Consider the following 24,732-nt stretch of genomic DNA (forward strand, 5'->3'; position numbering starts at 1 on the left):
TCTGTCTTTCTCAGCTTACAAATAAATAAAAAAGTATTTAAAAAGAAGAAGAAGGAGCCTAAGGAAATAAAGGAGGAACTCAGTCTCTGCACTAGAAAAACTTAATTTTAGCAGGAAAGAAAATACCAACAACCCATCAAAACTTGTATGTGTCGTATGATAAAAGAGTATGAGTAAGGCCCAGAGGAGGGAGTGGTGTACTCCAGCTGAAGAATGGAAAGAGAGATGATGGTGGGGATATGGAGAGTAAGTTGATGAGTGGACAACAGGCTGTGTCTGAGAGCTTAGGGAGAGGACCATGTGTGCCAGGGCTGTTTGGGACCAATAGTAGGAGGTATGTATCAGGAGAAATGCCTGGGGAGGAATTCAGAAGCCATTGAGCAAAGGGCTTGGAGACCCAAGTCACAAGAAGTTGGTAAACAAAGAGAACCTTGCCTTCCCTTACATGTTGGAATGATCACACTAAAACTTCATGGGAGGGCCAGAGAGATGGATTAGTGGTTAAGGCACCACTTGCCTGCAAAGCGAAAGGACCAGGGTCAATTCCCCAGATATACAAAGTGGTACATGTGTCTGGAGTTTGTTTGCAGTGGCTGAAAGCCCTGGTGTGCCCATTCTCTCTCTCTTTAATAAATAAAAGTTTAATTTTTTTTTAAAACACATTATGGGAGCTGGACATGGTGGTGCATGCCTTTAATCCCAGCACTCAGTAGGCAAAGGTAGGAGGATTGCTGTGAGTTTGAGACCAGCATGAGACTACAGTGTGAGTTCCAAGTCAGCCTGGGTTAGAGTGAGACCAGACCTCAAAACAACAACAACAAAAATATTATGGGGAAGCCAGGCGTTGTGGCGCACACCTTTAATTCCAGCACTCAGGAGGCAGAGGTAGGAGGATCACCATGAGTTCAAGGCCACCCTGAGACTACATAGTGAATTCCAGGTCAGCCTGGGCTAGAGTGAGACCCTACCTCGAAAAACAAAACAAAACAAACAACAACAACAAAAAATATTATGGGGACAGAACAGAAGAGATTGAGCTTACAGAGAAGGGCATAGTTACAAGGCTTCCAGAAAAGGACTGGAAAGAAGACTCAGTAGTTAAAGGCTCTTGCTTGTAAAGCCTGCTGGCCCAGGTTCCATTCTCCACTTAAAGCCAGATGCACAAAGCAGCACATGCAGCTGGCAATAGCAAGAGACCCTGGCATGCTCATACACACATGTGTATGTATGTACGTATGTATGTACGTATGTATAAAGAAAGAAAGGAAAGGAAGAAGAGAAGGAAGAAGGAAGTTTTAAAGCTCTGGAAATAATTTAGGAAGGAATGGTTATCACTTGAGCTAAGGCATTGGTCTGGAACCACAGAGAGGATAGGGACTCAAGGGATGTCTATAAGGCTCAGTATACAGACCTTGGTCACTAGCCTCACCAAGAGAGTGTGAGGGACAAGGAGGAGCTGAGAATACTTTCAGAATTTGGTTTTGAGCCAAATTTGAGGTTAATAGTGTGCCTCATGGAGGTGGCACAAGGCAATGCAGTTTAGATATGGTTCTGGGCCAGCAACAGAATTCTCTATGGGCTCATAATTAGTGGTTAAAACTCTAGGGGTGGGGGCTGGAGAGATGTCTTAACGGTTAAGCGCTTGCCTGTGAAGCCTAAGGACCCCGGTTCAAGGCTCAGTTCCCCAGGTCCCACGTTAGCCAGATGCACAAGGGGGCACACGTGTCTGGAGTTCGTTTGCAGAGGCTGGAAGCCCTGGCGTGCCCATTCTCTCTCTCCCTCTATCTGTCTTTCTCTCTGTGTCTGTCGCTCTCAAAAAAATAAATAAAAATTAAAAAAAAAAAACTCTAGGGGTGGGGTTGGAGAGATTGCTTACTGGTTAAGGCACTTGCCTACAAAGCCAAAGAACCCAAGTTCAATTCCCCAGGACCCATGTAAGCCAGATGCACAAGGGGTCGCATGCATCTAGAGTTTGTTTGCAGTGGCTGGATGCCCTGGTGCACCCATTCTCTCTTTCCCTCTCTCTGCCTCTTTCTCTCTCTCTCAAATAAACAAATTTTTTTTTAAAAAATCTTTATTATTATTATTTTTTATCAGAGAGAGAGAGGGAGAACGGGCACACCAGGGCCTCCAGCCACTGCAATCAAAGTCCTGCCCTGCGTGTGCCGTCTTGCGCGCATGTGCAGCCTTGCATGCTTGTATCACCTTTGGTGTCTGGCTTACCTGGGACCTGGAGAGTCGAACATGAGTCCTTAGGCTTCGCAGCCGAGTGCCTTAACCACTAAGACATCTCTCCAGCCCTAAAACAAAATATTTGAACAATTATAATCTATTAAAAATAAAACACTAAGGGGTGGGTGGGGAATGGAAAGAGGACAGGGAGGGGCAGAGGCCTGGGGGCTTTATCTAAGAAGGAAGTAGAAGGAGCTGTCTGTCCTCTCAGCTCAGAGAAATGCCATGGGAACTGGGAGAAGAGAAAGGGCCACAGGTCTTAGGGCTATAGTGATGAAGGTGAAGACTGAGAAGAGCCCCTCCTGCCCCCTGTCACCAGAAGGTACATGGAGCCACAGCTGGCGTGGCTGGATCACACTGGTAAGGCGTGAATGGCAGGTGAGCATAAAGCAAAGAATGGTGACAGTTCTTCTCAGAAAGTTGGTTAAGAAAGAAACAGAGGGCTGGAGAGATGGTTTAGCAGTTTAGCGCTTGCCTGAGAAACCTAAGGACCCCAGTTCGAGGCTCGATTCCCCAAGACACACGTTAGCCAGATGCACAAGGGGACACACGCATCTGGAGTTTGTTTGCAATGGCTGGAGGCCCTGGCGCGCCCATTCTCTGTCTCTCTCTATCTGCCTCTTTCTCTCTCTGTCTGTCACTCTCAAATAAATAAATAAAAATATTAAAAAAAAAAGAAAATGGCATGATGTGTGATTCTGCCATTTAAAAAAAGAAAGAAAGAAACAGAATGATACCTTAAGAAGAAGTGGATTCCAGAATAGACCCAGATAGAGGGTCTGCAGTCAGAGGGGAGGGCAGGCCTGGCCAAAGAAGAACCGGGCCCGGGCAGGGAGGTGCAGGTAGGACAGTGTTCAGCCAGGCATCTGGGGATCCACTTGTGGTTCAGAAATGACAGTGGCATTTTAGATTTTATTCATATGGTTGTAAGGCGTAAGTGCTACAAGGAGACACCACAGCCGTGACTCGGAGAGGGAAAGGGGCTTGCCAACTTCACCAAGTGGCAGAGTCATACCTGGCATAGAAACCTATAGGTTGGGGGTTGGAGGGGATGGCTTAGCTATTAAAGTGCTTGCCTGCAAAGCCAAAGGCCCCAGGTTCAATTCCCCAGGAGCCACGTAAGCCGGATGCACAAGGGGCGCATGCATCTGGAGTACATTTGCAATGGCTAGAGGCCCTGGCATACCCATTTTCTCTGACTCTCTCTCAAATAAAAAAAATGAATAATTTAAAAAAGAAATCTACAGCTTGGGCTCTTTTGAAGGTCTCTTGTGCTCTGCATTTATCTCACTATCTGTCTGATTGAACCCCTGGCCAGCAGGACCCCTCAAACCCGACTCACTAGCTCATCCACTTGCACCTACTGACCAGTGACTGGGAAGCCTCATACTGGACCCGTTTCCAGTTTCTTCCTGAGGCAACTCCAAGACCTATGTATGCCCACTAGCCCCAGTGCCCAGCTCCAGAGAAACCACTCGCCTCGTGATCACCAGATGACGCTCCCTGAGTTGTGCAGCGTGGTGGTCCCAGAGCTTGGGTCTGTCAGGGGTTTGTGACAATGCTCAGTACATATCAGTAAGACAGGCTCCTAGCTGGCTAGGACATCTTTTTCAACCTGGCAGTTGTCTTCCCACTGGGAAATGAGTAGGCAGCTGATGAAATGGAGTGCTTCAAGGCCAGCACCAGTGAAGGAGACCACTCAGTCATGCAGGGGGGTGGGGGACGCAGGCTGGGGAGAAGGACTTTTGATGCCTTATGGGTAAGGAAATGAAGATTTTGAATCTCCTTATGCACAGCCTAGCAGTCTTGACTTTTCTTCTTCTCTTTAATTCATTAATTAATTTTGCTGCCCACAGAGGAGTTTTCTTAGACACCATCCTACCCCGCCGAGACGACAATGGTGTCAGGCCAACCATCGGCCAGCGCGTGCGGCTCAGTCAGGGGGACATTGCTCAAGCCAGGAAGCTGTACAAATGTCCAGGTAACTGTGAGCTTCGGGGATTCCCTACAGTGCCTTAGCATCCCACGCTACGCAATGCATGCTGTTTGCTGAGCAAAGAACTTGGGGAACAGAATAGACCATCCCTTGGCAGCCTGGGCTTTCTCATGTCCTTGTTAGGAGGTGAGAGACAGCGCAGACTTGGCGAGGCACGTAGTAGGTTCAGAGTCTTTGGACTTCTCCTCCAGAGCCGTGGCTGCTGAGTGGGAGAAGGGCAGCAGAACACACAGGACAGTGTAGCCCATCGTGGTCAGAGCACCTTTCCTTTCTAGAAGGACTAAGGCTCGTGGGCTTGGCAAAGAAGACCCAAAGGGACTTGGCAGAAATGCAAGGATGAAAAAGAATGTTCAGGGGACAACAAGGGCCAGTTTCCCAAAAGCTCCTGGCAGAGGGAGTCTCAGTGCTGTGAATGAGTTCATTTCTGGATTTTAGGATTAGGGACTCGCAGCGCGCCTTTAAAGACTGGGCAGCTTCCTGGGGTTGGAGCAAAGGTCTGTTCTGATGTTAATACGGCAGTCCCCTCCCCTGGCATTGGTCCTTGCCTTCAGCAGCCTTGGGGGGAAGCACTCAGGCCCCTATCAGCTGCTGAGTGTCTGTGCGGAGCATTGGCTGGGTTTTGACCACAGACAGGGCAGAACACACCTCAGGGGCTTGGGGAAGATGGAAAGAAGTTCCATTACCCACAGCTTCCATAACATTTTCCACAGCCCAGTCAGACACAGAGTTGGTCAAGGGGTGGAATATTTGAAATGGGGGGCCATCAGAGAAAAGCTGGGCTCGTCCTACCAAACTGGACCATGGCACCTGCAAAGTGTTACACGGGGCTTGTATCCTCACGGAACTAGGAAATATGTCCATGCAGTTATTCGTCATCTGGGGATATGTTAGAGCTAAAATCCAGGACACACATATCACGTAACCTTGCTGAATTGAAAGGGAAACCTTAGACCATTCTCTGGGAAATGCCATAGTGTTTATTTAGTTGTACTGTATCTGCTGCTTATTTCCCAGAAGGGTTTGAGGCAGCTGGTAAATACCATGGAGCCACACAGTAATGTATCTGTTCTTGCAGAAGGTTGATGATTATTCTGAAATAATTTCTATGGAACCCTCGGGGGCGGGGGTAGGTGGGTGGTGTTGACTGTGGGGGATTAGCCCTCGTGATGCCTGGCAGTTGTTCCGCAACATGATCCTGAAGCCCCTAGAGCCAGGATTTCCTGAGGCAAATGATGGGCAGTGCTCCACATGCCCCTTCTTGCTCCAAAAGCTAAGGAGGCTGTTTGGAGCAGTGAGGGCGAGCTCGGGCCGTGGCTGCGCAGAGGTGGGGCGGCTCGCAGGATGCTTGCGGATGCTCGCTCCTGCACTGTGGGGTTAGCTCTATGGGGAAGGACGCTCTGCAAGCCACTGCCTATTTCTCTAGGGTCTGGATCCTTGGGGTTTAGGAAATGCAAAACCTGCAGCTCCCAAGGTACAAATTAGGGGAAATAATTTTCACATGCATGGTCTCTGCTCTAGACTCACTCACGAACAGGCAACCATCAAATATGCGAGAAGGCAGATAGCACACTGTAGATGGTCTTGGCTTCCTGTACATTTTTTTTCTGTTTCCTTGGCTGTTTGGTAGTTTTCTCAGAGATGTGTAGTTGGGGAGGAAGCAGCAAAACTAGCAGCAGAAATGAATCTCAAAGCATTGTTTTTCTTTTTGCTTTAGTGGCTTCTTATTCTGTATTCTCCCTGCTATAGATGTTTTATTAGCAATGCTAGGGATTTCTTGCTCGGTGATAGACATTTGTCGTGTATGGCCAAAGCCTTGGGATCGGTCCCCGTAATAATAACAATGTATGGAATGCAAACCCCCAAGTAGACCCATACTGTGTAACTCAGATGATTTCTCTGAACCCCCAAGTTGTCCCTGCCTGTTTCACAGATAAGAAAGCTAAGGCTCAGGCCCAGAGGCCTGGAAGTCTAGCAGAAGCCCTGGGTGTTACGTTGTGGCCCTGAGATGTAACTTTTGTTTGCATTGATGGCAAAAATGCCCATCTGGCATGCTCCTCTCCAGCTATTCCGAGGGCTTTGGCAGGTGAAAGGGCACCTACTCAGTAGCCCTCAGTAGGAGCAGCTCAGGCAGGGAGTGGTGTGTTTGCCAGCATCACGGTTGTCATTTTGCTCACGCAGCATGTGGAGAGACCCTGCAGGACTCAACAGGAAACTTTTCTGCACCTGGTTTCCCAAATGGCTACCCTTCTTACTCCCACTGTGTCTGGAGGATCTCGGTCACTCCTGGGGAAAAGGTAGGTGGGAACATTCATTACTCTGCTTTGATTGTTGCATATTTTTATATGGACATGAATGTTCTGTATCCAATAATCATGCAAATGAACATCAGTTTTCAAAGGTAGATTGGAATTCCCCCCAACCTTAGAATTTACACGGCCCTCTGAGTTGGGTGGGGTGGGCAGGCTTAGCCTTACTTACTGTTACCAGTAGTAACACCTCCTGTTCTGTCCTAAGCACCCGCTGGGTGCTGGGTGCCGGGTGCAACTCTGCTTAGGTACATTTACTGTTTTCTGACTTCTCATTAAGAAGTCCTTCCATATACAACTGGAGGCCCGGCATACACTGAATGTCCACCAAAGTTATGAATCAACTTTGTTATTAGGGAAACTAGACTCTGTCCTCCTAAGCACATTGTAATTCCCAGGAAGGCAATTCTTCAGTTTAAAATTCCTTGACACCTTAGAGTGCTGCTTTGGAAAATGACAACATAGGGGGAGGTTACCCCCATCCCATAACTGGTCTGTTGTTCTTGAAAATATTTTTTATTTTTATTTATTTATTTTAGAGAAAGAGAAGTCCAGACACATGCTCCACCTTGTACATCTGGCTTATGTGGGTCCTGGGGAATTGAACCGGGGTCCTTTGGCTTTGTAAGCAAGCACCTTAACCACTAAGCTATCTCTCCAGCCCCCATAGCTGGTCTGTCTTCTCCCACCCTCCAGCTCCCCATCTGTGGGTTCAGGAGCACCTGTGTTGACACCCCCGTGCAGGCCCCTGGGCGTTCTCCCCTCCAGCCTTGCAGTCAGCTGTTCGCCGTGTGCTCTCGGGAAGCATGGGTTGATCAGGTGTGCATCCGTCCTCTAGAGACTGTATCCAGGAGAGGGCCCTGGCAGGCCCTCTGAGTGAGCTTATAGCAACTTGATACAAAATTTCAGGGCCCTGAGTCCATAGAGGGAGGACTAGGGGCCAGGTAAGTGCTGTATCAACAAGTTTCTTTGGCCCTGAAGATGGTGCTCCTAGAGCTGAGCACATGGCTGGGATCTCTAGCCCCTTGTCCAAGGGTGACTATTTTCGTCCCTACTGCAGGGTGCTTCTTCTCATGTCTGTTCTATGGATGAGGAATCTGGGACTCAGACATGAAGGAAATTGCTCAACCTGAAAGTAAGATATAGAACTGGGAATGGAGAACCTAGGCTTCAAACTCCCCAATTTATCTTTTTTTTAAAAAAAAAACCAAAAAAAAACTATGTGCTCTACAAATGTAGATGTTCTTCGAGTTCTCTCAGATCAAATGAATTTTATCTTTGGCAAATCCCATTCTCCTTGGGTCTAGGTGAGAGGATGCCCCCATGTTCCCAGATCTCTCGAAAGGCACGCATGTCACCACACATCTCATCTACAACTGTCATATTTTTCCCATTCCTAACCTTTAAGCTCATAGAGGACAGCGATTGTCCTCCTCAGTCCCCGAGCTCCCCACAGTCGATGGCACAGCAGTCATACAGTGGATGTTTGTTGGACAAATGTGTGGATACATGAAGGCTGGATGAAGACCCAACAGCTGGGCTAGAATGGGATGTTGTAACTTTTTCTTTTCACAGCCACCCTTCAGGTGTTCTTTTTTTTAAAAAAAAAATTTATTTATTAGTTTTGTATTCAGCAAATACAGTCAGTTTGGTACCATTATTAGGCTCAACCATGACCTACCCCGTCCCCATCGGCCCCTCCTTGTTGAGGTATATGGGTCGTGCATTGTGGAGTTAGCCCACAGTTATGGATAAGATAAATGTCTCTGCATATCCTGACCCAACATGTGGCTCTGACATTCTTTCCGCCCCCTCTTCCGCAAAATTTCCCTGAGCCATGTTTGGTTCATTTTTGGTCTGCTTCAGTGATGAGGTGTTGGGGGCCTCTGGGGCTCTGGCTCTCTGATTTGGTAGGAGTTGATTTTTCTCTGTGTTGGTCTCCTTCCCCCATGTGCTGGTATCCGGTTCATCAGGAAAACAGCACCCTTGCTTGTTTTGCCAATTTTTCTTAGTTTCAGCCGAGGCCCTTCTGGGGTATGATGGGGTGGCTCTCTTCTTAGGATCTATATCTATCTGAAAAAGAGAAGCAGATTCTCCAACAGAGAGTAAGTTAGCACCAGGACAAATGAGATAACCCTTACTTTTTTTATAGAGCATTTAATAGGTGTAGGCCCTCTTGTAGCCCATGATTGATAGTAGCTTGATATTGGAGAGTGGGCTAATGTTTGGATATGGTTCTGACTTGTTTCCCCGCTCCAGCTATGGGTCCCATACCATTGAGGGGATCAGTTAGCCAAATCAAGAGCAGTTGGTTCCCCACCATGGCTGTGTGCCACTATTGCACTTGTGTGGACATCACAACAGGTTATTTGCTGCTAAGTAGGTTGGACCATGAGTTGCTTGGACAGATATTGGTCATTTCCCCCAGTCGCCCATGTAGCACCTTCTGGCACTAGACGCGCTGACTGTCTGGGGACTGACTGTCTTCTAACTTCCAGCCATGCCATTCCATTTTAACCTTCAGGTATTCTTAGTCAACAACTTTGAAAACTTGTCTCGGAGTCAGGTTAAGCATCGTGTAAGAATCAGAGAGCAATGGCTAGGAAGACCATAACAAGCATTTTATGAAGACCAGGTTCTGTCTTTAGGGAGCCATGTGGATCATTGAATTTCATTCTCACACTGACCTATGTGCAGGCACGATACCTGTTCATTGTACAGGAAAAGGAAAAGGATTTGGCCAAGGCCGCTAAGTTTGCTGTAGAGTTAGGGTATGAACCACATCATTGAAAGCCTGAATGCTGACCCATCCTCTTATTACATAGAGGGACAGGATAGCAGACAGACATTTGAGGGTGTATTTACACATGCGCATACACATTGATGTACACAATCACAAACACCCTTTCTTAGCACATTAACACAGTGTGATCGTCATCTTGAATCTGAGACTAAGGCCTTTGGCATCATGTCGATATGATGTCCCTGTGCCTGCTGGAGATGCTAACAGGAGGAGAAGGAGGAGGAGGAGGAAGGGGTCTGGTAATCCCCAGATTGCTGACTTGCTGCACAGCAGGGCTGTGTGATATGTTTGAACCATGTAAGCCTCTCTAAGTCTCAATTATCAGTGCTCACTGGGGGCACAGACAATATGCATCATTTAAATTCCTGTACCAATTATTCCAATTTCTGCTTCACCCAGCCTTCCCCAGAGCTGCTGGTAATTAGCAAACTTGATTGATTTGCTTATCACCTCTCATTCATCACCTCTTCCCCACTGGTCTTTATGGTTCAATAACATACTTAAAATAATTAGCCTGAACAATTATCACTCTCATTCAGCCCCATGAATGTGTTACCAAGGAGGTTGTGCTAACATTTCCTTGCTGTAATTTTAAAAAGCAAAGACAGAAGAGTTCCTGGGCAACCAGTGTATGAGTCTTGCTGAGCTTGCTCACCTGATGATCAGCATGATGGGGACTTGAGAGAAGCACAGGGACATCCCAGTCTTGAGAGAGACTTGTCATTGAGTTCCTCATGCCCTGGGAGTCTGACTTGGTAGAAATCCAGAAATGTATGTGGAACCAGCTTTCCCCCCAAAGCTTCCAAGCTTGAAAACACTAATCTAGCTTAAAGGAGAGTGACCTCTGTCTCTTTCTGTCTCTCTCTCTTTGTCTCTGTCTCTCTGTCTCTCTCTCTCTCACACACACACATACACCCTTCTATAGTAGTTGACCTGTTATTCTCTGATACTCATTTCCTAGGCTCTCACAGGGCTTTGTGGGAGATTTTACTTGTCTTGGACCTGACCAGGTGCGATTGGCCCCAGGGAAGGAGCGAGCACCTATCAGCCACACTCAAGACAGAAAACTGGGGAGCAACGGACAGTGTCACCCCTAGTACGCTAAGCACATCCTCAATGTGTCCTGAGTTTTAAAAGTGCCACTTACGGGGGCCACAGAGATGGCTCATTTGGTAAAGTTCTTGCCATGCAAGCACAAGGACCTTAGTCTGAATCCCCAGGACCCATGTAAAAGCCAGGCATGGTGGTGCTGGCCTGTGATCCCAGCACTGAGGAGGCAGAGATGGAAATTCCCAGGGCTCACTGGTTAGCACACCTTGTCAAATTGATGGGCTCCAGGTTCAGTGAGAGACGCTGGCCTTTGGTTTCCATACATGCACACACACACACACACATCACATGTATATACATACCTGTACACACATATGCCCACATACATATGAACATGCATACTCAAAGACACACACAATATACCCCTGCATGTGCAAAAAAAAATGGTCACTTATGGAGTGCCTAATGTATGCCAGGCATATTACTACACACTATGTATACAGTTTCTCCTGCAGTCCATCCAAAGCCCAACAGTATGGATATTGTTTTCCAGATGAGGAAACAAGAGGTCCAGAGAATCAACAAGGGAAAGGGTTGAAAGATGACCCCAGCTCTGCCTGACTCTTTATAGACACCTGCCCAGAATCTCTGTAGGAGAGAGAATGGGAAGTTCCAAGGCGGCAAAATCAGATAGTTTCATCTGGGCAAGGACTCAGGAGCCCGGTGCTTAGTTGGGCCTGGGGTGGGGAAGGGGTTTATTACCTGGGAGCTGTGGAATAAAGGGGACAGAAAACTGGCTCTGGAGGCTCTAGAAAATAAGCAGAGTTTAACTTGTGAGATGGGGTCCCAGGGATTCCCTTGGGGGTTTCTAAGCCTGAAGCAGTGGTTACGTGGTGGACATGAAATGTAAGGCATGGGAGATTGACCTAGAAGCCCTGGGGTGTGGGTCAGAGGTCTACTTCAGGTCAAAGCAGCAGCACCAAGCAGAAGGGGTCTTTGACGAGGGCACCACGGCAGGACACAGCAGGAATGGATGCTGCGCGCCTGGGTGAACAGACTAGCTGCAGGAAGCCGTGAGAGACAGCACACCTCAGCAGAGGCAGGTTATGGCCGAGGGGACCGTGCTCAGATGCACTTGGGCTAACCCCAGGCGCTCTGGAATGATTGATGATGTTATAAGATCTTCTCGTATCTCTGAGCCTCCTTGACCCTTTACCTCCTTCCAAATCCCCAGTCTCAACTCACCCTGGGCCGTCTTCTAATGCATCTTGCTTTCTGTAAACCACCTAGCAACTTCAAACGCTCAAGGGGCTCCCCAGACAGAACTAAAGGACCCATCTCCTTCTGTTTACTCCCCATCCCGCCCAAGGTTTATTATTTAATGTCATGAGGTTTCCTGTGTGTGTTTTGAGAAGACGTTCCTACTGCGGTCCCAGGGCTCCGAGTGGTGAAGGGTAATGTGAGAACTCCCGGTGTGCAAGATGCATCTTTCAGAACTCCTCAGGCTTTGTCGTTCAAACTCATTTTATGGCAATTCTTTACAGATCATCCTAAATTTCACATCCATGGATTTGTTTAAGAGCCGCCTGTGCTGGTACGATTACGTGGAGGTCCGGGATGGTTACTGGAGAAAGGCCCCCCTGTTGGGTGAGTGGATTTCAGACAGTCTTGTAAGAGGAGTGACCGGGTTTTCTCTGGGATGTTCTTACTATCTGGAAGGGCCCATCCCCACAGCCATCAGGGAAGCTCTCAAGCACCCTGGCCATTGTAAAACTCAGAGGGCTCCATTTGACCACACATGCTAAAAGCTTTAAGAACTGTGAATACCCTCTGACCCAGCAATTCCACTTCTTGGAATTTATCCTAGGGAACTAATTAAGGAAGTGTGCAAAGCTCTCTAGCTACAGGGATGTGCAATGAAGCAGGAAAAATTGAAAGCAATTTAAATGTAGGGGTTAGCTGCATAAATTATGACTCATCTTTTCAATGGAAAACTTTCCAGCCATTAAAAATAAAGTTGAAGGTGACTATGTATAAATATAGAAAGGCATTTGTGGTAAACGATTACAAGAGTATGTAACAGAATTTAAAACATATACATGCAAGCATACATGATGCAAGGAATTGCAAAGTTAGATGCTCTGGCAACATAAATGAATGAGATGGGCATAATGTAATAAAATAAGGAGTAACGGGCAGTGTGGTGAACTGAATGCCAAGTATCTTGTCCAGAATCATTTCAAAACTGGCACAGGCTAGATTGAAGAGACCATTTTGTGATTTATCATATCGATCTGAAATAAATAAACAAAAGTGAAATACAATAGCTATTTTAGGATAGTAGAGCATTTAAAATTTGTTTTTATTGTGTTTTTGGTTTGGTCATGTTTTTTCTATGTTTCTGATGGGCATGAACTATTTTTGTGGTTTGGACAAGGGCAGGTATTCATCCAAGAAGAGGCAACTTGGACCTCTGAGTGAAGGGCAATGGGGAAGCCAGGTAAAGAGAAAAGTTCCGAAAAGAGATCGCTCACGGTGGCCATGAAGATAACACTGCTTACAGGGAGGCTGGCCTCGTGTCCTTGGAACCAACACTAGAACTCTTCGGTGCCAGGAGTGACAGCCGTGATGGAGAGAAAGAAGGAAATGGACAAAGATCGAGATGGGAGGGTCTCAGCTGAGAGGAAAGTGGCCTCAATGCCAGAGCAGTCTGCAGGGTGGGTTCCTAGGCCAGTTGAGTCCAAGGCCCCAGTGAGGACTTGGTCCGTGGCATTCCTTCATGTGATCAGAAAAGCCACCCTGGACTAGTCTGAGAGATGAGTTGTTGCTGGGGTAGTTGACCAGGGATGGCGATAGGAAAATATGCCTTGATTTCATGTAAGATCCTAGAGAATCAGGATGAAATATAAGTGACAAGAGCAGCCTCAAGGAGACCCAGCAGGTACAAATGAGTGGGGGTATGAGTTAGGGGTCCCTGCCTGGTCAGCTACCAGTGGAAGTAGCATACAAGCCCCTACATCCACATCCAGAGGGTCGTGAGTACAAACAGGTAGGAATTTGTGCCTTCAGAAGCTCTAGGATGTTGGGAGCAGCCAGAGAAGACTCTGAATAAGTTCACAAGGTTGTGTCAGCATCAGATAGATTCATCAGTTAGTTCACAGTCAAGGGAGACAGGCCAAGAAAGTAATTCCCCAGACCAAGCATGGCAGGAATGTGTGTACTGCAAGGCAAGTGGGTTCTGCCATCCAGTGGCAGAATGGATCCGATCTATACTGGATCCTGTTTCCTGCCTAAAATGAACAAGCATGGGAGTGCCAGCAGCCAGAGGGACGCGTGCGTCCTAGGTAATGCTGACTGGCGGTACCAAACCAACAGAGGGCTAGATTCCTGGGAACAGAGGTTTTTGAACTTGTCTGAACGCCAGCATTGCCTGGAAAGATTCTGTGGTGCCTGAGACATGACTGAGCTAGGATGCCCACAGGTTGGATCAGAGAATGGCCCTGTGGGCCTCTGCCTGTGCTCCTGGTTAGCATAAACACGCAGCAAGGGGGCTCGCGAAGCGCATAAAGCGGTACGCACTAAGAAAGGAAGCATGGAGGGAGCCGGAGGCAGCGTCATGATTTTTATTTCTCAACTCTTGGGATTTTTTTTTTTTTTTTTTAATGAAAGAGAGAGCAAGAGAGGGAGAAGGAGAGAGAGAGAGAATTGACATGCCAGGGTCTCCTGCCACTGCAACTGAACTCCACAAGTGCGCATGTACAACCTTGTGCACGTGCCTCTGGCTTACATGACACCTGGAGAGTCGAACATGGGTCCTTGGGCTTTGCAGACAAACACCTTAACCACTAAGCCATCTCTCCAGCCCTATTCTTGGGATTTTTTTTTTTTTCACAAGAGTTGTATGGCAGGAGCTTCATAAGAAACAAGGAATCACATCCCTCAACCTGGTGGAGGCCCTCAAGTCACTGACTCCTACACCTTCACATGAAAGCCAAGCTCCGCAAATGTACACTAACTGGCTAAGGCCTCACAACCAGCTAGAGGCTGAGATCAGACCAGAATTCCAATGTCTAGTGAGGGGGAGAGGTGATTGCTGAATCAGTGCAGTTTTTCCCCTCAGGGTTGCCAGAGAAAAGACACACTGCACTGTTTATCTGAAATTCAAACTTTACTGAGCTTCCTGGACTTCTTGGTTGCTAAATCTAGCAGCTCTATACCCCAGGAATGGGCTAGACTTAGCACCTCAGGAGAAAGGAGCTCAGCTGTCTGTTACCAAAGCTCCCGGGAGAGGGCCAAGGCATGGTCCTGAGAGTGGACAAGGGCAGATTTCCAAGCGTCTCTGTGCTTGAACTTGAAGCAGGGATTTTCTCACTACAGATCCTGGTATCTGTGGCTACGCTTTCAGTAACTGGATATGTCTTGTGCAGCTTGATGTTGGCAATGCCAGTTTGGGTTGTTTTGTTTTGGGGTGTTTAGGGCTCACATTTTACCCATGAGTGCTGTGTGTGTGTGTGTGTGTGTGTGTGTGTGTGTGTGTGTGTGTGTGTTATATATTTTGTGGAGCTGCTGTAGCCAAGGCATGGCTCAGCGCCTGGAGCCGTCATTCTTCATTTGTGGTTCTCCTTTGCCAACTATTTGGCCTGCTCTGATGTTTCCAAATGCAGTTGTTAGTGAACTTTTGTGTTTGGAACAAGTGCATTGTGTCGGCTGAGCTGGTCCCTGGGAGGGGTCAGTGCCACGAAATCTGCCGGAGGAGGTAGTCAATGCCCCTTTGGCAGGAGGGAGAGCGGATTAGGGCGGATTGTGAAAGTATGCATCTTGCTCTGAAAAACTGTGTATTGCATTTTTTTTCCCAGGACAGTGTGTGAAAATCCAGGCATAATGCGTGCATAACATTTTATGAATGAACCCTTTATGACTCCCCACGGAGCCCACTTGTAGTGTCTTCATCTGCATTTCCTCTTCTTGATGTCCTTATTAAACTCCTCCTCTCAACCCAGGAGCCAGATTTCACTTTAGGAATTTGACACCTTGTCTGTATTCCAGTTTCTCTCCAGCCTGTTCAGTTTACTTAGAGGAGGCTGTTTGGGACTCAGACTTTCACATAGTGATTTCAAGAGAATCCTAAATAGATTGAGAACATTTCACAGCTGGTTAAAGATCACAAATGGGTTTTTCAGTTTCAGGGGCCACTTAGGAGCATGCACCTTTAGCGGGAAGCTATTCCTATGTAGATAACTCAGCCTGTAATCTTAACCACTCTCTTGGAAATTGGATTCCCCTCCTCGATTACAGTTAGAAGAATTACTCTAAACAATGTACTTTTGTATGCAGAACTGTCTTGGGCATTCTGCATCACCAAAGTGCATACAAAAGCCCTTTTTCCCCTTTCTCTGAGCTGGGGAGGGGAGTTCAGGAAGGCGAGGCTGGCCCATCACAGTCGCGTGGCCCCTCTACTGGGGCTCCCTGGGGAAGGGCAGTTTCCCAAATGGACAGAAACGAGAAGAGTGAGGCCAACAGCCAAGCCTGGCATCAGCACAGACTTGCTTTGTGGTTTGAGGCTTTGATCTCTATTCCTACTTGCCTGTTTCCAAAGTGGGAAGCGGGCACTACGCTTCCATTCCCAGGGACCAGATTGGTGTTGTGTCCAAAATAACACAAGGTTGAGCTGTGCACCCAGCTTCCTTCCGCTGGTGGTGATGAGGAGGGAGGAAGGTGATAGGGTGAAAGTCCGGATCTCAAGCTGCCAAGGTCCGAATCTTGCTTCTGCCTCCAGCTTTGAGATGAATTCTGTCATCCTCACTGCTCGCCTGTGAGAGGAGGGAATTACAGTGCCTAATTCAGACAGATTTCCCTCACTGTGACGAACGACCTGAGAGAAACCAACTTAAAGGAAAAAAGGTTTGTTTTAGCTCATGGTTTCAGAGATTGCAGTCAATAGTCACTTGACCTGCTTGGTTTGAGTTCAGTGGCAAGGCAGTACATCACAGCAGAAGAGGAAAGCTGCTTCTCATGTCAGTCAGGGTGACCAGGAGAGACAGAGAAAGAGGGAGGTGTGGAGGGTGTACAAGGAGGAGGGAAGAGGAGGAGAAGAAAACTTCAAAAGCTCACCCCTAGTACCTAGTTCCTACCTCCCAATAGCCCATTAATCTAGGAATCTATCAACAGATCAGTCCATTGATAAGGTCAGAGCCCACATGATCCAATCACCTCCCCAAGGCTCCCACCGCATTGGGAGCCAAGCCTTGAGCCCATGAGCTTTTAAGGGAATACTTCAGCTCCAAACCATGGTAAGCAGAGATGAAGTGAGATATTCCCTGTCAGTTCTCACAGACATGGTCAGTGACAAAGGGGCTGTTTCCCTATGGCAAACAGGAGAATGCTTGGCACATCAGTCAGGGCACAAAGTATGGGTTCTAGTTAAGAGGTACAGAGATGTGTAATGCTTTTCTTCCCAGCCTGGCTCTACCAAGGCAACGAAACACACGCGCCTCATCCAGGGCACCGAGCCGAACAGGGTAGACCTGAGGCTGGGGTGGCGGGTGGTTCGTGTCATCATGAATTAGGCCCACGGTGAGCGAGGAGCTGGATTTCCCTTGCATCTGCAATCAGTCCTGAGAGGCTGGGACAGCTGGAATTTTAAAAGGAAAACTTGGACTGGAAACTTGAGCTAAGAAAAGGAGAAGGAATCCGCTTTGGACTGGCGCGCCTCCTTGCACTTACATGCTGTTTTCCAAAACCTCACTGACAGCAACTGCCCACACCGGAGGACTTGTTATTAAGACCCTTCTGTAGGCTTCTGACGGGTTTTTCCTTGACAAAGCCTTGGCAGCAATTTCCTCTCATCTCGCTGACTGTGAAGTCCACCAAATCCAAATGGCTACAGGTGGCCAGAAGAGGTGCCTGAAGAGAGGTTAGCAGTCCTTTGTTCCCCTCTTCCTGGAGGGTGGATGTGTACCAGAGCTGGCTGGCTGGGTGCCCATCATGGCATGCCTCCCTCAGCTTTACCCTCCCTGCTGCTCTGAGAATGATAGCTTCTTGTGACTTGTCTGGGGTCTCACATAGCGCCAACAAGGAAAGTACCCGCTTAGGAACACGTGCCTGGACGACATGGCTATGTAGGGAGACCCTGGGCTTGGGCGATAGCTCAGTGGTAGCGTACCTGGCTCGCATGTACAAGGCTCTTGCTTCTATCCCAGTACTACACAGTGTAATACATATAGATAGATGGATAGATAGAAAGGTAGGTAGAAAAATAAGTGACATACAATTCTCCATTTCCAAGTGTACCAGGCAGTGATTTTTTTTTTTTTTGTTGTTGTTGTTCTTTTTGTTTATTTTTCAAGGTAGGATCTCATTCCAGGCTGACCTGGAATTTATTTATTTATTTTTCTGATTTATTTAGTTATGAGAGAGAGAGAGCACACCAGAGCCTCTAGCCACTGCAAACAAACTCCAGATGCATGTGCCACCATGTGTATCTGGTTTACGTGGACCTGGAGAATCGAACCAGGGTCCTTAGGCTTTGCAGACAAAGTTCCTTAACTGCTAAGCCATCTATCTCTCCAGCCCTGGCCTGGAATTTATTATGTAGTTTCAAGGTGGCTTTGAACTCATGGCAACCCTCTTCCCTCTGCCTCCTGAATGCTGGGATTAAAAGCATGTGCCACCACGCCTGCCTGACAGTGTTTCTCTTTTAATTTTTAAAAATTTACTTATTTGCAAGGAGGCAGAAGAAGAGAGAGAAAGAAAAAAAAAATGGAACACCAGAGCCTCCTGTCACTGTAAACAAACTTCAGATGCATACTTCTGGGTTTACGTGGGTACTGGGGCATCAAACCCAGGCAGACAGGTTTTCCAAGCAAGTGCCTTAACTACTGAGCCATTTCTAGAATGGGTTTTAATGTGTTCAGAGTTGTACTTTTAGAATACCCTCATCATCTTCCAAGGAGTCTTGGAGAATCTTAGAGTGATACACACAGTAGGTGCTTGGCCAAAGCATGGACTTCTAGGCTAAATAGATACCAGCTGCTTAGTGCCCCTAACTGAGCATCAAGCTTTAGTCCATCCCACCCATCCCTGGCCTTGCCCTGAGTGACATGAAGAAGTAAATGGTCAGACCTTATCCTGGGAAGACACGGCCTTCCCCTTTTCCTCTGGAGAGGGTCAAAGTTCAGACCACATAGGCGAGTGAGTGTCTAAGGGTTTATGCTCTCTTTCTACCAGGCAGTAGGAAATTAACTTCTGTCCATGTTTCCTTCCTCCTGGTGGGGGTACCAGCAAGGGGTATACTCTGTGCCAAGTTATGGTGGCAGAGAGGCATCCCTACTGCACCCTGCCCGGTACTGCTAGCATGTCCTCATCTCTGGCTGGTCAGTCCTTGGCCACACGGAAGTGGATGCCCTTTCCTCCTTGTGTCAACCGGGGGCCAGTTCAGAATGATACAAAGGGGTATTCTCTGGTACCCTGACTTGCCTGAGCTGTGGGAAAGCAGCCTTGACTTAGAAGCTTGCAGTTTTTTTGCGGGGCCATCTCAGGCTTGGCTGAGAAACTCCACATGTCTGTGTCATGGGCAAGGGTCTGACCAAACCTGTAGATACTTCTAATTGGCCCCTTTTGGCTCTGCTCAGGAGCTACAGATGTTGCAGTCTGACTCTCCCAGATCCTTAAATCTCCATGTTCCTGTTTTTGTTTGTTTTATTTATTTTTATCACTGCTTGGAGGCACTGGGTCCTTACAAGGCCTCCACGGTTCCCCTCTTCCTCCCTCCTGGGCTTCTCTCAAAGCTTGCAGGCTAGGGAAATGCAGTTCTCCTCTGGGCAGCCAACACCTGTGGTATTATATCTGGATTTGTGCAGTTCAAAAGCCTGCAAAGACAAAGGACTCAGGTTCGATTCCCCAATGCCCATGTAAGTCAGATGCACAAGATGGCACATGCATCTGGAGTTTGTTTGCAGCAGCTGAAGGCCCCAACATGCCCACTCTCTCTCTCAAATAAATAAATAATAAAATATTTTAAAAAAATTATTTAAAAAAGAAAAAGCCCTGAAGGTTTGGCTTTTTGGTCATGCATTCTCTGGCCTCCCTTCTTGAGGCAGAGGAAGCAGTTCAGTGCCTGAAAGTCAAGAGCATGGAGGCCATCAGTAACCCCGGGGAAGCAAGTATCATTACTGACATCCCTCCATCCTTCAGGGCCTCCCTAGCACCCCTGTGACAAGGAAGGTAACTGAGTTGTGCACTGCATACTTTTGAGGCAGTTTAGGGGTGACAGGACTCCCCAAAAGTAAAAGTAAGGAATGTCCTTGAGCCTGTAAGGGCGAATCTGGTTTTTCCTCATCTCTTCTTTCACTCAAGGAGCCTCTCAGCCTCCACCTTGTAGAGGCCAGGAATGTAAGGGAGAAGATCTGGCTTTTCCTTACCTCTTCCTTTGCTAGAAGAGAAAATTTAAAAATGAGATTTCTCCATTTCCTTGAAACCTGGTGACACCTGAACACATGCCGTGACATTGGAATAGCCAGACCAGTCCCCTCCTGGCAAATTCCCACACAAGACCCCAATCAAGTTCTCCAGGAGTGCTTTCCCATCTGTGGGGCGCCCCTCCTGCTCCATAGGTGCCCTGCCTTATTTTCCTTCTCGTAAACTCCGTAATAAAATCTTTCTAAAGTGCAACTTCTATGGTCTGTGGATTTCACTCATTAAAATTCATAAGACAAGAATCTGGAGGCCCCTGACTCACTGGAAGTTTTGTGTGGCCGTGAACATCCATTGCCTTAAGTCCTGAGATATAGCACAACTGAGAGCTGAGAAAAACTATATTGCTCTCTGTGACACCTCACGTTCCCATTTCACTTTGATTGCCTGGAATTTGGAGTTTCCCTTCCTGAGGCACACAGAGGTGTGACTCACGGTCACATCTTCAGCCTGCTGTGACAGATAACTCTGGGGTTCTGGGGTGCTTCCTAGAGCCCCAAGCCCTGAGTTCATATCTTCAAACTAACCATAGAATTGGCAATTCTAGATTCAAGAGAATTATTTATTTATTTGTTTATTAGAGAGAGAGCGAATGGGCGCACCAGGGCCTCCAAACGAACTCCAGACACATGCGCCACCTTGTGCATCTGGCTTACGTGGGTTTTGGGGGATTGAACTTGGGTCCTTAGGCTTCACAGGCAAGTGCCTTAACCACTAAGCCAACTGTCCAGCCCAAGAAAATGATTTTTAAAATACCACATTTTATTCAGCTATCACAGGAAAAAGGGCTGAAGATGGGAAGGGAAGATGGGGAGAAGGAAGATCATGGAGCCCATGTACAAACATGGATCTTAGAAGAAAACATAGCAGAGGAAAGGGGTTTTCAAATGTGCAGTTCCAAACAGACTAAAAGTGAAGACAGCAATAAAAAAGTAAAAGGTGTCATGGTCCCCCCCCCCCAGCATGGCTGCCAGGGTGGGTGGGAGAGCCCACTTACCTGCCCGAGGACCCAAGAACTTTGCTGCCACAATTCTGCAGAGAGAGAAAGCAAACTGTCTCTCTGTGGGTCAGGGAAGATGCCCTTTAGAATTTGTGCCAGCCCATCTGGACACACCCACCCCAGGTGTCTCAGCCAATCAGCCTGGGCTTAGAGGAGAAATCCACCCACACCTGGGCAGGGTGCAGGCTCAGGAGAGATCTCACTGGGTGAGATGGGCAAACCCTAAACTCTAACTGTGGCGAGGGTATGACATCCTAAGGTCCCTCCTCTTTAAAGTCCTCCCCGGCCCATTGAACTGAGTGCCTAAGATGGTCAGTGACCTGCTCCCCGCCTTCCCCTCGGGCTGTGGTGAATGGCATTCGCTGCCGTGGTGACCTGACTGTGTCTGCTCCCTCTGCAGGGAGGTTTTGCGGGGAGAAAGTCCCAGAGCCGCTCACCTCCTCCGACAGCCGGCTCTGGGTGGAGTTCCGCAGCAGCAGCAGCAGCCTGGGCAGGGGCTTCTTCGCCGTCTACGAAGGTTGGTTCACAACAAAGCAGCCACCCAAGGGGGCTGCTGACATGCCCCCGTCCTACCCCGCACCGCAGGGACTTCGGCAAGTGTGCTCACCCCCAATCGCTGTCCCCACCCCACTGAACTGTCCTCCTGGAGTATCGGGGGCCCCAATAGCTGTATGAGCTCCAGGGAAGGATCTGCCTGGGCCTCTTGTTAGTCTTATTAGCAAAAAAGAAGAACTCAGGCCACAGCAGAGAGGATCCATCTACATTTCTGCTCTAAGGCCACCTTGAGGGCTGACTCTGCTCTATGTGCTCAGCTTCTCTGGACCCCTTCCCTCACCCCATGAAGGGACATCACGAGAAAACTATGAAGGCCCTATTTGCCCCAAATCATTGTGACTTTGAGGAAGCCAAAATTTTGCACTGTAAAATAAATAATGTATGCACTGGCATGCATGTGCGTGTGACTTTGTGCACATGTGTGTGTGCACGCATGTGTATCCACTGTGGTCTACACCTTCAGAACCCTGAGTCGGAGCCCTCTGGAGATGTGGCCCAGTCTTCCACCATTGCTAACAATCTCCCACATGATTCTGATGTACAGCGAAGGTGCTGTAGGGTTATTCCGAGTTGAAAGGCTTTTTGTACCTTTGCGCGGCTGAGGCTTTGTTGAAGGGCGATGAACAAAATGCTGGCAACTGGGGCCACCTAGTGGTGATAAGTGGCCACTCACCTTCTTCCATAAGATTGTGACTTCCTCCTGTGCTCTCTCTAAAGCTACGTGTGGAGGAGACATTTCCAAAGACTCGGGTCAGATTCAATCTCCCAACTACCCAGATGACTACAGGCCTTCCAAGGAATGTGTGTGGAGGATCACAGTGGCAGATGGGTTTCACGTGGGACTTTCCTTCCAAGCCTTTGAGGTAAGCCCTGCATGCAAGTCTTCCTGAGAAGGAGGTAGCCACTTTTGCTCCCTACCCTCTATAAAGAAGGCTTTCCAGTTTTCATTACAAACCTTAAAGACCGGGCTGGAGAGATGGCTAAGTGGCTAAGGCACATGCCTGCAAAGCCTAACAACCTTGGACTGATTCCCCAATACTCACATAAAGCCAGATACACACGAATGACACATATATCTGGAGTTTGCAGCTGCTGGAGGTCCTGTATATCCATACGTTCTGCCTGTCTCTCTTTCCTCTGTCTCCCTCTGCTTGCAAATAATTAAATAAAAATAGTTTAAAAAACCTTAAAGACTATTATAATCCCATAGTCAGCTGTGCCAATGTATCTGATATCAAAATCTTTTACATGTTGCCATTGGCTCACCTCTTTGCTCAGTTTGCCAGAGATGGAGAGGGGGGGCAATGGAAGTGGAAATCTAGGCTAGAGTCCAAGGACATTTTGCATAATTGCTCATCTCCGTTTCTCTTAGTCTCCTCTCAGCTTGCTCCACCATTGACTCCTACAACCAAGAGGCTGCTTGGAGAAGCCCAGTGTACCCTTGGTTTGGGAAGGAAAGTTAGGTTTCCCTTCCCAAACCAAAACCCCTGAATCTAAACCATGCAGAGTCATTGCACAGTCCATTTCTACCTTTAGATTGAAAGGCACGACAGCTGCGCGTATGACTACCTGGAGATCCGCGATGGCTCCACGGAGGAGAGCGCCCTGATAGGCCACTTCTGCGGCTATGAGAAGCCAGAGGCTGTGAAATCTAGCGCCAACAAGCTGTGGGTGAAGTTTGTGTCCGATGGCTCTATCAACAAAGCAGGCTTCGTGGCCAATTTTTTCAAGGGTATGGATGGGAGGCTTGGTTCTGCTTTTAGCCACAGGAAGAGTGGAAGAACCACAGAACCTATGGGGATTTTTGGTAGCAAGCCAGGCTCCTGTAGGGAGGAGTCTGGTCCGTTCCGTTTCATTCCTGGGAGTCGGGTCCCTGCAGAGCTCACACCCATGGGCAGCAGGCTCAAAGCCGGTATCTGCAGAGCAAGCTGCTCTGCACTTGGAAATGAGCAATGGCGATCTGACAAGTCTAGCTGTGTGGTGAAGCTGAGCATCAGTAACAACAAATATCTGCGTCGTAGACAACAGTAGAGAGCACCTGCTGTGTGCCCAAGCCTGTGTAAGACACTCGATCTGCCTGATGCCGTTTTGTCCTTTAAACAGCCCTTCGGCTTACGCTTGGATCGTATTGATCAGCACCAAGAGCGACTACTCAGGGTCTCTTGGGTAGATAATTGACAGCTTGAGGAGGTGATTTCAGAACTGACTCTTTCTTTCTTCTTGGTGTGTGCGCGTGCATGCACTCTCACGTGCATGTGGCAGCCAGAGTGCAACTTCAAGTGTCCTTCCTCAGTCATCATCCTCCTTTTGTTTTGAGACAGGGTCTCTCACTGGCCTAGAACCCATCAAGCAGGCTACACTGGCTGACCCGCCAGCCCCAGGGATCCACCTGTCTCCACCTTCCCGGTGCTGAGGTTACCAGTGTGTGCCACCATGCCTAGCGGTTTTGTTACATCAGTTCTGGGGGTCAAACTCAGGTCCTCATGTTTGTAAGGGAGGCACTTTACTGACTGAGCCATCTCCCCAGCTCAGAGTCTCTCTAACCTTGCCTTGCAGTTCTTGGTGTGAGCCAGAGAGATGACCCAGTCTTCAGCTCCTGGGGCATTAGAACCCCCAGCCTCTGTGCCCACTCCCAGAGGAATGGGGTGGGAAGACAACGAAGGAACAAACCTACTTGTTGTTTTGGGAACCTGCTGCTCTGGGTCTTGATGGTACCCGTCCCAGAGCACACAGACTGACCAGCATCCTTGCTCAGGAAGACTGGTTTTCCAAGGTTCTTTTGAGTGGAAAGTTCCTCCTCTGCATCCAGGAGCCCCATTGTCCTACAGAACACCCCCTCAAGGGGTGTGGGGATGTTGGATGCCTGGTGGCACGGAGATAGACAGCCAGTCTCTGCAGCGGAGGCCCCCCTTACTAGGGCATCAGTTCCGAAGCTCTCCAGCCACCCGTGCCACCTGAAGCAGGCTGCTGCCTTGCATCTCTCCTCTCCTGGCTATGCTAAACTGAAATCCTTGCCCTTCCCAATGACCCCGTCTCCTTTCTGCTTCCTTCTTATTTCGTTCTTTCATTTTTTTCAAGACAGATTCTCACACTGTATCCCAGGCTGGCCTGAAATTCCCTATGTAACCCAGGTTGGACTTGAACTCATGGCAATCCTGCCTAAACCTCCAGAGTGCTGAGATTACAGACACGAGCCCCCAGGCTTGTCTCTGCTTCCCTTCAGACCCATCCAAGACTCTCAAGGAAGGGACTGAGTGTCAGATGAAGCCACTCCAAGCTATGCCACCCTGCCAGGCAGCCACATCTTCTTCCCAAGGCC

At 48.2% G+C, this 24,732-nt stretch overlaps 1 protein-coding gene across 1 annotated transcript in view; it reads left to right on the plus strand.

Moving 5' to 3' along the window:
* Positions 1 to 24,732, plus strand: part of Tll2 (tolloid like 2) — a 152,257-nt gene that overhangs the window by 103,404 nt on the left and 24,121 nt on the right. Inside the window, exons 8-13 of the mRNA XM_004669918.2 lie at positions 4,089 to 4,213; positions 6,407 to 6,522; positions 11,932 to 12,034; positions 21,259 to 21,375; positions 22,131 to 22,276; positions 22,950 to 23,145. Of these exons, the coding sequence (XP_004669975.2) occupies positions 4,089 to 4,213; positions 6,407 to 6,522; positions 11,932 to 12,034; positions 21,259 to 21,375; positions 22,131 to 22,276; positions 22,950 to 23,145 (803 nt within the window). The remainder of the gene's footprint in view (positions 1 to 4,088; positions 4,214 to 6,406; positions 6,523 to 11,931; positions 12,035 to 21,258; positions 21,376 to 22,130; positions 22,277 to 22,949; positions 23,146 to 24,732) is intronic.

Source organism: Jaculus jaculus, chromosome 1 (genome assembly GCF_020740685.1).
Source record: "Jaculus jaculus isolate mJacJac1 chromosome 1, mJacJac1.mat.Y.cur, whole genome shotgun sequence".
NCBI classification, from domain to species: Eukaryota; Metazoa; Chordata; class Mammalia; order Rodentia; family Dipodidae; genus Jaculus; species Jaculus jaculus.